Consider the following 15,365-nt stretch of genomic DNA (forward strand, 5'->3'; position numbering starts at 1 on the left):
ACTGGGCCCATTTCGTTGGACGAAATGCATTTTGTCCATCACAGAATGCATTTCGTCATCACAAAATGCATTTCGTCGGACGAAATGCATTTTGTGATGACGAAATGCATTCTGTGATGGACGAAATGCATTTCGTGGGACGAAATGCATTTCATCCGATGAAATGCATTCCGTGATAGACGAAATGCATTCTGTGATGGACGAAATGCATTCCGTGATGGACGAAATGCATTCCGTGATGGACGAACTGCATTTCGTGATGGACGAAATGCATTTCGTGATGGACGAAATGCATTTCGTCCACGAAATGGGCCCGGTGACACATGGCACCCCATAAGTCACGAGTCCTTGAAATTAAGGCACGAGTCAGACTCGAGTACTACAAGCTTGGACTGTAAGCTGTACTCGTCCCTGGTGAACGATCTATAGAAAGGACCACGTATTAGAACGAGCACGTAAAGTAAATCTCGACTGTAAAAGACAACATTTTACAAGATTAGCCAAGTTAAACCTCCGTGTGGTGTGTTTCATAAACATAATTACAATTAGTTTCATACACAGGGCTTTGACAGGAAAAACATCATTAAAGCATGATTAAAGCAGTGGTGATGTTATAAAAAGGAATACATAAATGAATGTTTACTGACTACAGTACGTGCATTTATGTGGAAGGATCAGCTCGAAAAAGCTTAGATCATTTCTGTAAAAACTGTGCCTGGCGTCTTAGCAGAAAGAAGACTGAAAGAATATCATTCTGTACCTGTGGATACCCTTGCTCATCAGATATCTGGAAAAGGTAGACGTTATCCCTCAGAGCCTTGGCCTTCAGCAGCAGGGTGAAGACCAGTGTGAACTCCTCAGGTAGTCCATGTGGAAACACTTGACTGCGGAGAGATTTCATGAAATAGGATTACACACACACACACACACACCCAGCTACACAATTGCACCAGCAAGGCGTTTTCCGTGTTTGGCTGCACAGACGAGAGTGACCCTGACCCTTGTTTTCATAAGAAACACAGTTTTGTCGACCACATATCTATTTCTATTACTGGATGCAACTTTAGAGGTCATGTGTAACCAAACTGTGAGAATGTGTTTGCTGCAGAAAACACATTTTTCTCTCTCAATCACAATAAGTTTGAGTGCAGTACATGGGTCACGGGGTGAGGGAATGCATAAATAAGTGCACACACACACACACACGCACAAAGAGTGGGAAGGCAGAACACACAGTCATGCACCCTCACATGGTCGGAAGGCAGCTGGTTCATGCCTTTACATCAGACAAGTATGACAGTGATTTACAACAGACTGGGGGAATCCAAAGAAATAACAGAGCAGCTGCCAACTTTTTTTTTTCTTTTCTAAACACACACACATGAGTACACACACGAGTACACACATGGTGTGATTTGTCATTTTCAAAACTTTTTTTTTTTACTCTATTACTCTTTTATGACCCCTTTCAGACTTCCTTTTTTTCTCCCCTCACAGATGCAGACAAACGCATTACACATCACACACACACACACACACACACACACACACACACACCTGGATCAAATGAACAAAGCCTGGTAAAGTCAGAGAGAAATGACAAGAAAGGGTGACACCTTTATTACAGCCTGGATTGACAAAACAACTCGCACACAAGGGGCGTGAAGGCCAACATACAAGAAACCACTTGGTATAATCAGAGCAAGCCTGAAACAACAAAGGATATCACAGATAGAAAGGACGGGATAAAAAGAAAGAAAGAAAGAAGGAAAAAATGAGGGGGAGGGGAACAGTCGAACGGTGGAAAATTAATGCAGGCTGTGTCCTGCGTTAGGTAAACACATCTGACAGTATGAATTGTGAACATAAGCTCTCCAAGGCCCTGTCTAGAAGACAAGGAGGAATTTGAGTGTGTGTGTGTGTGGGGGGGGGGGGGGGGGGGGGGGGGGCGCGCGGTCAGCTTTCAAATGGGAAAAGAACCTAAGGCTCTGAAAAATCCATCCAGATTGAGGGACAGCCTAATAGCTAGAAGTGTGTGTGTGTGTGTGTTTCTACCTGTCAGTGTCCATTTGCAGCTAGGGATTTTATATCGTGTCAAACGTCAAACTGCTTGAGTTTTGTGTAAATTTCCCCTGCAGCCTCCGCAGAGCACTCGCACTTCTGTTCACTAGAAAAGATGGCGTCTTGATGGAGTACTCTGTCATCCCCCAATATTAAGGGCAGACAAGGACCAAACACTTGCTTTGACAATGTTTACATAAATACATTTTCTGCCTTAAAGAGAAACCTGCATCCATCCTAACAGCACGTTCACTAGCATTGTGAATAAAGTCTGTTTAATCTGCACAGCGTTCGGTGTAACTGGGTCAATGCGACGCAAACCAGCACCGAACAACAAACCAGAAATACACATCCTTTTGTATATATGTGACCCGGTCATAGTATATAAATCGGAATAAGCAGTCATATTTATAGTAGAAAGTCCTGAAGTCATGGGTTCTACATGGTCGATAAGTTTGCTTCCATGAATTTATTCAGTAATAATGACTTTAAGAATTTTGTCTCCAACACTAAGACATCAGGCTTTACTTACACTACCGTTCAAAAGTTTGGGGTCACCCAGACAATGTTGTGTTTTCCATGAAAAGTCACACTTTTATTTCCCACCATAAGTTGTAAAATGAATAGAAAATATAGTCGAGACGTTTTTCTGGCCATTTTGAGCATTTAATCGACCCCACAAATGTGATGCTCCAGAAAGTCAATCTGCTCAAAGGAAGGTCAGTTTTATAGCTTCTCTAAAGAGCTCAACTGTTTTCAGCTGTGCTAACATGATTGTACAAGGGTTTTCTAATCATCCATTAGCCTTCTGAGGCAATGAGCAAACACATTGTACCATTAGAACACTGGAGTGATAGTTGCTGGAAATGGGCCTCTATACACCTATGGAGATATTGCACCAAAAACCAGACATTTGCAGCTAGAATAGTCATTTAGCACATTAGCAATGTATAGAGTGGATTTCTGATTAGTTTAAAGTGATCTTCATTGAAAAGAACAGTGCTTTTCTTTCAAAAATAAGCACATTTCAAAGTGACCCCAAACTTTTGAACGGTAGTGTACAGTATATCCTCCTGAGAACCAACCCATAGACTTGTGTCCTCTGTAGTTGACATTTGTTTTACTGTACGTGCACACCCTCTTACTCTTTCAAGCTATTCGCTTGAATCCTGGTGTCTTGTAAAGAGTACAGTACATCCTGACCTTTCCAATGATATATCATGTGACTAGGAGGCTTGCTGGGAAATTCCTAGTAAGGAAATCACAACAAGAGAGAAACTGAGAGACACATTTTTTCTTGGTTCTCAGGAGGATATAAGAAATCCTACTTTTATTTTAGATTACAGTATATAGTCGGCATGAGACAGAATATCATGGTCTTGAATATTTTGATGCAACACACTAGCAGGGCGAACTGCACTCTGATTTCTACCATAGCTAGCTTGATCTCAGGCTAAACAAGTAGAACTTATGATGAATATGAAGGAAGATATCACAAAAAAAAACGATTTTGACCTTTTTGGTGGCCTTGACCTTGATTTTGACTTTGTGTGTGAACATACTTGGCCAATAAATACAGTTCTGATTCGGATTCTCTGCTACTCTCAGCGAATCAGAACACACCGTACTGCACAATTGTTACACTCTTACATTCTTACAGCATGATGACATAGTGGGTACCGCCTCTATATGAAGCAATAGCCACAAAAACCTTGACCTTGACTGGATGACCCCCAAAATGTTGGAGGTTCTATTTGAGACCAATGCCCATCTATCCTGAACGTTTCATGAAGACTGGACCAGCCTTTTTCCCATAACTTCATTAACAAATAAACAAACAAACCCCACCGAAAACAATACCGCGCCCCCTGGTGGACTCCGTCCCGGGCAAGGTAATAAACTGTGCTGCACTTGATGCAAATCACACTCACACCTAAAACAATTCAGAAGCATGCCATGTGTTGTGCTGGCAGTGGCGTAACCAGAAACTAATTACAGAGGGAAGAGGAAGTATACAAAATAAAATCACTATTACTTTTCTCATCTATACAATTAAATTAGTAAGTGTGCCACGCTCATGCATTTAAGTTGGATGTCAGACAGCAATAGGAGCAAGGGGACGTGAATTTGTGATTAAGCCTAAATCATTTAAAGGCGCCAGAGAATAGAATTTGGCATTTACCTTGGCATGGTTGAAAAAGGAGAGCTCGGTACATGGAAATGATGTACTGTCGACCTCAAACACTGTTGTCTTTGCCTTCAAATGCAAATCCCACATATGTAAAAGAGGGCGGTAAAATGAGCCAATTCCAAAATCCTGCCCTGTGTCTGAAATCACTCACTATATGGTGGTCTATATAGTGAGGTCACCATTTTGTAGTGCTGTCCGAATGTATAGTTGGAATTACAATCCCGATTCCAAAAAAGTTGGAACAAAGTACAAATTGTAAATAAAAAAAGGAATGCAATAATTTACAAATCTCAAAAACTGATATTGTATTCACAATAGAACATAGACAACATATCAAATGTCGAAAGTGAGACATTTTGAAATTTCATGCCAATATTGGCTCATTTGAAATTTCATGACAGCAACACATCTCAAAAAAGTTGGGACAGGGGCAATAAGAGGCTGGAAAAGTTAAAGGTAAAAAAAAGGAACAGCTGGAGGACCAAATTGCAACTCATTAGGTCAATTGGCAATAGGTCATTAACATGACTGGGTATAAAAAGAGCATCTTGGAGTGGCAGCGGCTCTCAGAAGTAAAGATGGGAAGAGGATCACCAATCCCCCTAATTCTGCACCGACAAATAGTGGAGCAATATCAGCAAGGAGTTCGACAGTGTAAAATTGCAAAGAGTTTGAACATATCATCATCTGCAGTGCATAATATCATCAAAAGATTCAGAGAATCTGGAAGAATCTCTGTGCGTAAGGGTCAAGGCCGGAAAACCATACTGGGTGCCCGTGATCTTCGGGCCCTTAGACGGCACTGCATCACATACAGGCATGCTTCTGTATTGGAAATCACAAAATGGGCTCAGGAATATTTCCACAGAACATTATCTGTGAACACAATTCACCGTGCCATCCGCCGTTGCCAGCTAAAACTCTATAGTTCAAAGAAGAAGCCGTATCTAAACATGATCCAGAAGCGCAGACGTCTTCTCTGGGCCAAGGCTCATTTAAGATGGACTGTGGCAAAGTGGAAAACTGTTCTGTGGTCAGACGAATCAAAATTTGAAGTTCTTTATGGAAATCAGGGACGCCGTGTCATTCGGACTAAAGAGGAGAAGGACGACCCAAGTTGTTATCAGCGCTCAGTTCAGAAGCCTGCATCTCGGATGGTATGGGGTTGCATTAGTGCGTGTGGCATGGGCAGCTTACACATCTGGAAAGACACCATCAATGCTGAAAGGTATATCCAGGTTCTAGAGCAACATATGCTCCCATCCAGACGACGTCTCTTTCAGGGAAGACCTTGCATTTTCCAACATGACAATGCCAAACCACATACTGCATCAATTACAGCATCATGGCTGCGTAGAAGAAGGGTCCGGGTACTGAACTGGCCAGCCTGCAGTCCAGATCTTTCACCCATAGAAAACATTTGGCGCATCATAAAACGGAAGATACGACAAAAAAGACCTAAGACAGTTGAGCAACTAGAATCCTACATTAGACAAGAATGGGTTCACATTCCTATCCCTAAACTTGAGCAACTTGTTTCCTCAGTCCCCAGACGTTTACAGACTGTTGTAAAGAGAAAAGGGGATGTCTCACAGTGGTAAACATGGCCTTGTCCCAACTTTTTTGAGATGTGTTGTTGTCATGAAATTTAAAATCACCTAATTTTTCTCTTTAAATGATACATTTTCTCAGTTTAAACATTTGATATGTCATCTATGTTCTATTCTGAATTAAATATGGAATTTTGAAACTTCCACATCATTGCATTCCGTTTTTATTTACGATTTGTACTTTGTCCCAACTTTTTTGGAATCGGGGTTGTATTACACCCTATATAGTGGATTCATAGTACCCCATAATGCACTGTGAAAAGTAGTGTACAACTGATGGTCACTAACCAAGCAATATATACCATCATGCATTGCAGTCGCGCTGACCGAAAAGCTGTAAAATCCATCCATCCATCCATTATCCATAACCGCTTATCCAGTGCAGAGTCACAGGCAAGCTTTAGCCTATCCCAGCTGACTACGGGTGAAAGGCGGGGTACACCCTGGACAAGTCACCAGGTCATCACAGGGCTGACACATAGACACAGACAACCATTCACACTCACATTCACACCTACGGTCAATTTAGAGTCACCAGTTAACCTAACCTGCATGTCTTTGGACTGTGGGGGAAACCGGAGCACCCGGAGGAAACCCATGTGGACACGGGGAGAACATGCAAACTCCGCACAGAAAGGCCCTCGCCGGCCACGGGGCTCGAACCCGGACCTTCTTGCTGTGAGGCGACAGCACTAACCACTACACCACCGTACCACCCATATAGACACACACACATACTTATTTTATCCAAAGCAACTCACAAGAATGACTGAAGCAGTATCCAGTCCAATCACAGAGCCAAGTTAAATGCCAAGTGTTTTGCTGAAGTGCTCTTTGTGAGTCCTGGAATTTGAACTCACAACCTTACACTCATTCTACCTGAACTTACACTTTCACTGCAGACCACCAACTGAGAAAAAAAGGGGGTGTTAAGGGTTAAGCAGTGAGCGGGCTGTAGAAAATTATAGGAGAATTGGTTCTTAAAACCCTTGCGCCTGGTGAGACCTGCCTCAGCATGACTTCGTATGTACTGCTGAATAAGTACCACACACTGATCGATTGCACCACTGGAGCTTCGAAATAAAGATTTGCCATCATGCATTCTTCGAAAATAAGGAGTAATCAAGCAATACATTTTCAAGAGGAAATCAATGCAAGTTTCTACTAGGTGCTGGATGTTTTTTAACGTCCTGAAACGTTCTTGGATGGGTTTCCATCACAATGTAATGGAGCCTAATGGTTTACACGATGGCGTGTTTTATGCTGTTCAAATGTGATTCAAAGTAGTCCACAGAAGTCTAGTGGTCCAGGACTGGAAAATAATTGTACCGTATTTAATCATAATTCATATTACTTGAGTATTATTGAAATGGAATGCTTGGATACAATTTCATTTTCAAGGAGAAAAACAAAAAGTTTACTGCTTACATTTTTATCTACGGGCGGCACGGTGGTGTACTGGTTAGCGCTGTCGCCTCACAGCAAGAAGGTCCGGGTTCGAGCCCCGTGGCCGGTGAGGGCCTTTCTGTGCGGAGTTTGCATGTTCTCCCCGTGTCCGCGTGGGTTTCCTCCGGGTACTCCGGTTTCCCCCACAGTCCAAAGACATGCAGGTTAGGTTAACTGGTGACTCTAAATTGACCGTAGGTGTGAATGTGAGTGTGAATGGTTGTCTGTGTCTATGTGTCAGCCCTGTGATGACCTGGCGACTTGTCCAGGGTGTACCCCGCCTTTCGCCCGTAGTCAGCTGGGATAGGCTCCAGCTTGCCTGCGACCCTGTAGAATAGGATAAAGTGGCTAGAGGAGATGAGATGAGATTTTTATCTACCCACTTGTTACAAATCCCGATATGTATTCTTATCTCATCTAGACAATGACAGTATGCTATACATCAGTGGAATGGGCTCCCTCACATTTTATTTAAATTTCAGATTAAAGCATCCAATCATGTACATTGTCGTAAAAACTGGCAAGAATTGTCAGTTTGGCTGAGACAAGATGGCCAGCTTCAGCGGAATGAAGTATGATAAGAGATTCCTCATCCTTCCTTCTGATTGCACTTGTTACGTTCTATTACACCTGTTCTGATCTGTCTATTAGTTTTTCCCGCATAGTGTTTGTTGCAAATAAGTCACATCACTTCCATTATTTATCTTATGTTATCAATTGTTTGATCGTATACTTCTTGTCTGTTCCAGACCTCAAAAACGATATGTTTTTTTTTCCAAGTTGTTTTGACATGCCGCACATGCATGGCAAGCCTCCATCTCTATAGTCAAGGGCCTTGTAGCTTTCGGCTTTAACCAAATAATCCCTTCCTCTACGTTCCTTTCGTTGAAGCTGGTCACCCTTTTTCAGCCCTATCCTTTACGATCACTGAACATTGAAATTATTACAAAGAGAATGTTTTTGGATTTTTCATTTAAAGACTCTACATCAGGGCATGAATGAAGAACTACAGCCCCAATTCCAAAAAAGTCGGGATGCTGTGTAAACTGTAAATAAAAACACAATGCGGTACTGTAATTTGCAAATCATGGAAACCCGATATTTCATTGAAAATAGTACAAAAACAACATATCAAATGTTGAAACTGAAAATTTGTATTGTTTTTTTGAAAAATAGATGCTCATTTTGAAATTGATGCCAGCAACACATGTTTACCACTGTGTTGCATCACCTCTACTTTTAACAACACTCTGTAAACGTTTGAGAACTGAGTAAACCAATTGCTGTCGTTCTGAAAGAGAAATGTTGTCCCATTCTTGCGTGATATACAATTTTAGTTGCTCAAGACTTCGGGTTCTCGTTTGTTGTATTTTGCGCTTCATACTGCACCAAATGTTTTAAATGGGACTGCAGGCAGGCCAGTTTAGCACCTGGACTCTTTTACTAGTGAGCCATGCAGTTTAAATATGTGCAGAAAGCGGTTTGGCATTGTCTTGCTGAAAGAAGGAAGGCCTTCCCTGAAAAAGATTTTGTCTGGATGGCAGCGTATTGCTCTGAAACGTGTTTATATCATTCAGCATTAATGATGCCTTCCCAGATGTACAAGCTACTAATGTCATGTGCACTAATGCACCCTCATAACATCACAGATGCTGCTTTTGAACTGTGCACTGAAAACAAGCCGGACTGTCACTCTCCTCTTTAGCCTGGAGGACGTGGTATCCATGCTTTCTAAAAAGACTTTCTACTTTTGATTCGTCAGAGCTTGGGACAATTTCCCCCTTCACCTCAGTCCATCATAAAAGAGCTCAGGCCCAGAGAAGGTGGCGGTGTTTCTGGATATTGTTTATATCTGGTTTTAACTTGCATTTGTGGATGCAGTAATGAACTGTTTCCACAGACGATGGTTTTCTGAAATGTTCCTGAGCCCATACAGTGATTTCCACTACAGACACGTGTCTGCTTTTAATGCAGTGTCTCCTGAGGGCCTGAAGATCACAGGCATCCAGAGTCAGTTTTCAGACTTGTCTCTTGCATACAGAGATTTCTCCAGATTCTCTGAATCTTTTAATGATATTATGTACCATAGATGATGTGATCACCAAATTCTTTGCAATTTTACATTGAGGAACGTTATTCTGAAATTGTTGCACTGTTTGCCCATGCAGTCTTTCACAGAGCACTGAACCCCTCTCCATCTTTACTTCTGAGAGACTCCGCCTCTCTGGGATGCTCTTTTTATACCCAGTCATATTGCTGACCTGTTACTAATTAACCTAATTATTTTTGGGGGTTTTTTTTGTTTGTTTTTTTTAGCATCACACACCTTTTTCAGTCTTTTGTTGCCCCTGTCCCAACTTTTCTGAAATGTGTTGCTGACATCAAATTCAAAATGAGCATATATTTTTCAAAAAACAATAAAATCTCAGTTCAACATTTGATGTGTTGTCTTTGTATTTTCAATGAAATATAGGGCTTCCGTGACTTGCAAATCTTCACATTCTGTTTTTACTTATGTTTTACACAGTGTCCCAACTTTTTTGGAATTAAGGTTATATCTTTAACGTGTTTCTCATAAACTTTCTAGCCTGTCTCTGGAAATATTCCTGAGCCCATTTTGTGATTTCCAATACAGAAGCATGCCTGTATGTGATGCAGTGCCGTCTAAGGGCCCGAAGATCACGGGCACCCAGTATGGTTTTCCGGCCTTGACCCTTACGCACAGAGATTCTTCCAGATTCTCTGAATCTTTTGATGATATTATGCACTGTAGATGATGATATGTTCAAACTCTTTGCAATTTTACACTGCCGAACTCCTTTCTGATATTGCTCCACTATTTGTCGGCGCAGAATTAGGGGGATTGGTGATCCTCTTCCCATCTTTACTTCTGAGAGCCGCTGCCACTCCAAGATGCTCTTTTTATACCCAGTCATGTTAATGACCTATTGCCAATTGACCTAATGAGTTGCAATTTGGTCCTCCAGCTGTTCCTTTTTTGTACCTTTAACTTTTCCAGCCTCTTATTGCCCCGTCCCAACTTTTTTGAGATGTGTTGCTGTCATGAAATTTCAAATGAGCCAATATTTGGCATGAAATTTCAAAATGTCTCACTTTCGACATTTGATATGTTGTCTATGTTCTATTGTGAATACAATATCAGTTTTTGAGATTTATAAATTATTGCATTCCATTTTTATTTACAATTTGTACTTTGTCCCAACTTTTTTGGAATCGGGGTTGTATTTTCAATGAAATATAGGGCTTCCGTGACTTGCAAATCTTCACACTCTGTTTTTATGTTTTACACAGTGTCCCAACTTTTTTGGAATTGAGGTTATATCTTTAACGTGTTTCTCATAAACTTTCTAGCCTGTCCACCTATTGCTGACAAGAACTTTCAAATCATGGGACGTGACTGGATTCACACTAAACACACCCTGAATTATTGTTTGTTTATGGTAGCATGACAGTCTATGTTCTGCACCATTTACAGCATTTACTGTACATATTTACAATAGATTTTATGTCACAGCCTATAACTTGTAAGTTTGGGCATTTGGTGATGTTTTTCAAACAGGAAATACTGAAGATGAGCGAAGCCCAAAATGTTTGTCCACATTTTTAGCATCAGCCAGTGTGCGCGGAATCCATTTTTTCACCATATCTTCATAAAAGGAAATATTCAATTAAGGAACAAAACAAGTCACTGGCTGTATCCTGATATAACCCAGTCATGAAACTAATGAAATCACTAAATCCTGATGAGAAGGAAGGAAGGAAGGAAGCCATTCATCCAATTCCTATTATCAAACGTAAGTGATGAACAAAGCCAACTTGTCCTAACTTATCAGTATCCTATTGTAGTGTGTATTTATGTTCACAAAACAATACCGCAAACATTTTGGTGACATTATTACTGTTACCTGACCAAAAAAATCCATCTAACAGATAACTATAGGTCGCTTTTTTTTGAAAGTGTACATTTTCTTATCAGAAAATGCTGCCAGACTATAACTATAGGCACCCTTTTTTAACTATATTACAATCAGAAAATCCCTCAATCATTATCCATCCATTATCTGTAACCGCTTATCCTGTTCTACAGGGTCGCAGGCAAGCTGGAGCCTATCCCAAGTCTGGACAAGTCACCAGATCATCGCATGGCTGACACATATGCCACTTTTCCACTACAAACGTGGCTGAGTCGGGCCGTGCTGAGCCGTGCCGTGCTGAGTCGAGCTGAGCGGGGCTGTTGGAGTTGCATTTCGACTACAACCGCGCTGAACCGTGCTGGCTGGAAGTGGGTGGACACATTGGGTGGAGTTAGCGAAAGTGGGTGGACGTCAGGTGATGTCGTTAAGCAGCGCAAACAGTGACATCAGTGATCTTTTAAGTGGTAGTCTCACGACCCGGATAAGAAACAATAAACATGGAGGACATGGAGTCGTTAGTGTTGCTGGTCTTGGTGCTGTGGCTTGTTGTCACCGACAACGCGGACAGATACTGGCAAGAGCGTATAGATGAGGCGAGGCGCATAAGGCTTCAGAAATTCTTGTAATTATTCTCCTTATGGGTTTACGGTGTTTACAGATCCCAGCGTGCTCGCGGGGCGTGTGTGGGCATGTGAGGACACTCCTCCTCACCAATCAGTGCACAGGGGAGTGTCTGCTCACGCCCCCAGCCTCACTCGGCACGGCTTGGCTCGCTTCAGCCCCACTCCAAAACGGTGCGAGTTTTAGGGGCTAAGCAGGGCTGAAGCGAGCTGAGTCGTGCTGTTTTTTGCTAGTCGAAACGCGAGCCGTGTTGGGCTGAAGTGAGCTGAAAAAGGGTAGTGGAAAAGGGCCAATAGAGACAAACAACCATTCACACTCACATTCACACCTACGGTCAATTTAGAGTCACCAGTTAACCTAACCTGCATGTCTTTGGACTGTGGGGGAAACCGGAGCACCCGGAGGAAACCCATGCGGACACAGGGAGAACATGCAAACTCCACACAGAAAGGCCCCGCCGGTCGCTGGGCTCGAACCCGGACCTTCTTGCTGTGAGGTGACAGTGCTAACCACTACACCACCATTCTGTGGTGCATAATTTATTCACATATGGATTCCACTCAAAAAGGCAATTAATGAAATGGATTCAGTTTGAATATGAACCTGTTCACTTGTCCAATAACCGCTGCAGTATTACAATCCTTTGGTAGAGCGAAATGCAAAGCAACAAAATAAAACCCCTCAGACTTTACACACAGTTGCGTTTTACGAAGCCAAATCTAGATACACATCCTGAGGGTTGTTGCACTTTGCATGGCCTATTGATTCACACGTTTAGAATTTCTACATTGAGAATTTGATTGTTTTTGGCAGATCATTGTGGCAGATAGCATTCTGCGCATCTTTAAATTAGCATATTAGTTCTAACTCATTAATAAAAACCAGGACTTGACCAAGACTTTTGGCATGTTCTAACAGCATATGCTGACACACCCAGGCTTTTTCTGCGAGAATAGAGCGACTGAGCAACTCCTCAGTATCGACAGCTGACTTCATACCATCACCAGGGCAATAAACATTCACTTCTGCTCTCTCATCTCCATATTTATTTATGAGTGTCTAAAAGCTTTCTCGCAAAATTCAGCCAAGGGCCATTCACCATCATATCCCAATCAAACTCTCAGATCACATGCTCAAATATCTACCAACCAAACAGGAAAGAAGGCAAGAGGAAAGATTCCAGCTGGAAACTCAGTGTCACTTAATACATCTTCATTTTCCAGAGACGGCGCTTTCCCAGAGTTCAAACGACGTGATAAATGAACGACAGATTAAAGCTGATGATGCATATAAAAGAGCATGACAGTGTTTAAAAACCTTTTATTTGTCGCCAATGTTCTGACCTCCTTTTATTGTTTTGTCTAAGAACGGCATGAAAGTCTAAAAACAAACACGTGGATTGGGCGGAGGGGATCAACGCAATGTCACTATCTGTATCTGCATCAGTGCATTGCTTCAAATATCTGTATCTGTATTCGAATTAAACCCAAAGGCCTTAATTAGACGACTTTTTTTTTAATTCAATACGAACCCTAGCACGATGCCCCTGGAAATACTGCCCATTCTCAGCTACCTCACTCAAGCTCATACTACAGATGTGCATCTCATCTCATCTCATCATCTCTAGCCGCTTTATCCTTCTACAGGGTCGCAGGCGAGCTGGAGCCTATCCCAGCTGACTACGGGCGAGAGGCGGGGTACACCCTGGACAAGTCGCCAGGTCATCACAGGGCTGACACATAGATACAGACAACCATTCACACTCACATTCACACCTACGGTCAATTTAGAGTCACCAGTTAACCTAACCTGCATGTCTTTGGACTGTGGGGGAAACCGGAGCACCCGGAGGAAACCCACGCGGACACGGGGAGAACATGCAAACTCCGCACAGAAAGGCCCTCGCCGGCCCCGGGGCTCGAACCCGGACCTTCTTGCTGTGAGGCGACAGCGCTAACCACTACACCACCGTGCCGCCCACAGATGTGCATGGAACTATTTATTTATTTAACTGTTTGTACCATACCGTGACATTTTTCAAATGAATTTACTTGGTTCTTGTATTTCCCGAAATATTAAAGGTGCTGACTGTAAAGTTGAATTCTGGGCAAAATGTTCTATTTCTATAGCTGTTGGAGTTTCGAGATGTTTCGATACTGCACACATACACTGTGTATCCTGTGTGTGAAGGTTTTGCCCGAGATAAAAAGCGTCCTGCATTTTACGATTCTGGAGATTGCCAAAGCCAGTGAGCAACAATATCACGCGACCACCGTGGGACGTGTTTGACCTAACCCAAACAAGTCGGCAAAGGCAAACATAGCGGACTTGGCTCTGCCGCCAGCTAAAAGTCAGTGCAAAAGAAAAGGAAAGCCTGCTGAATGAGTGCAACTGCTAGATAAAGCAAGGTTAGATGACGTGTCATTTTTCTGGATGGATAACTAAATCATTCTAGCTAGTGTTTCGCTATCTTAGCTGTAGAATGCATGGGCTCGGCTCCACAGCAAGTATGAGGTTATACACCTAATATTTTGATCTTACAGAGTAAGAAACGATAACACAAAAGCAGTAACAGAGAAAATATATATTTTTAGGGCGGCACGATGGTGTAGTGGTTAGCGCTGTCGCCTCACAGCAAGAAGGTCCGGGTTCGAGCCCCGTGGCCGGCGAGGGCCTTTCTGTGTGGAGTTTGCATGTTCTCCCCGTGTCCGCGTGGGTTTCCTCCGGGTGCTCCGGTTTCCCCCACAGTCCAAAGACATGCAGGTTAGGTTAACTGGTGACTCTAAATTGACCGTAGGTGTGAGTGTGAGTGTGAATGGTTGTCTGTGTCTATGTGTCAGCCCTGTGATGACCTGGCGACTTGTCCAGGGTGTACCCCGCCTTTCGCCCGTAGTCAGCTGGGATAGGCTCCAGCTTGCCTGCGACCCTGTAGAACAGGATAAAGCGGCTAGAGATAATGAGATGAGATATATATTTTTATTTTTTTCACGGTCCGGTTATCATCAAATCCTGCGCTCTGATTGGCTGGCGAGCGGGTCCGTATCCTACGATACGGACCCCAGTTACGGACCTCTGGCGAACTCTCATTCACAACAGCAAACATGGTAGCACTTTTTGTCAACATTCATTTTTGCATTTCTCAGGAGAATATCATTCATTTTACAGCATGGATAGTGATAACGACAGTCTTCACAACGAAAGCAAGTTTTATGACCCTGAGGAAGAAGAAATAAAAGAAAACATTTCAGGAGAAAGCTAAAAACCTCTAACTGTTGCTTACGTCGAGCAAAATGGAAGTGCCATGGAAGTGCACTTGTATACCGAGGAGGAAGCAATTTGCATTACAGCCGTGAATGAGGATTCAAAATGGCGGCTCGGCTCGGTTTTCCCTTTCGGGCGCTCTCGTTTTCTGTTAGAATTTGGTGAAGAAAAAAATATATATATATTATTTACCAGCTTAAGGTCGGTCCGTATGGTGAAATACCGTGACCTCGGCCTTAA

At 42.5% G+C, this 15,365-nt stretch overlaps 1 protein-coding gene across 4 annotated transcripts in view; it reads right to left on the reverse strand.

The window, feature by feature from the left end:
• Positions 1-15,365, reverse strand: part of col16a1 (collagen, type XVI, alpha 1) — a 268,861-nt gene that overhangs the window by 181,478 nt on the left and 72,018 nt on the right. For all 4 annotated transcript variants that reach the window (XM_060904731.1, XM_060904732.1, XM_060904733.1 and 1 more), the window contains exon 5: positions 761-884. In XM_060904731.1, coding sequence (XP_060760714.1) covers positions 761-884 — 124 coding nt within the window. The remainder of the gene's footprint in view (positions 1-760; positions 885-15,365) is intronic.

Source organism: Neoarius graeffei, chromosome 22 (genome assembly GCF_027579695.1).
Source record: "Neoarius graeffei isolate fNeoGra1 chromosome 22, fNeoGra1.pri, whole genome shotgun sequence".
NCBI lineage: Eukaryota > Metazoa > Chordata > Actinopteri > Siluriformes > Ariidae > Neoarius > Neoarius graeffei.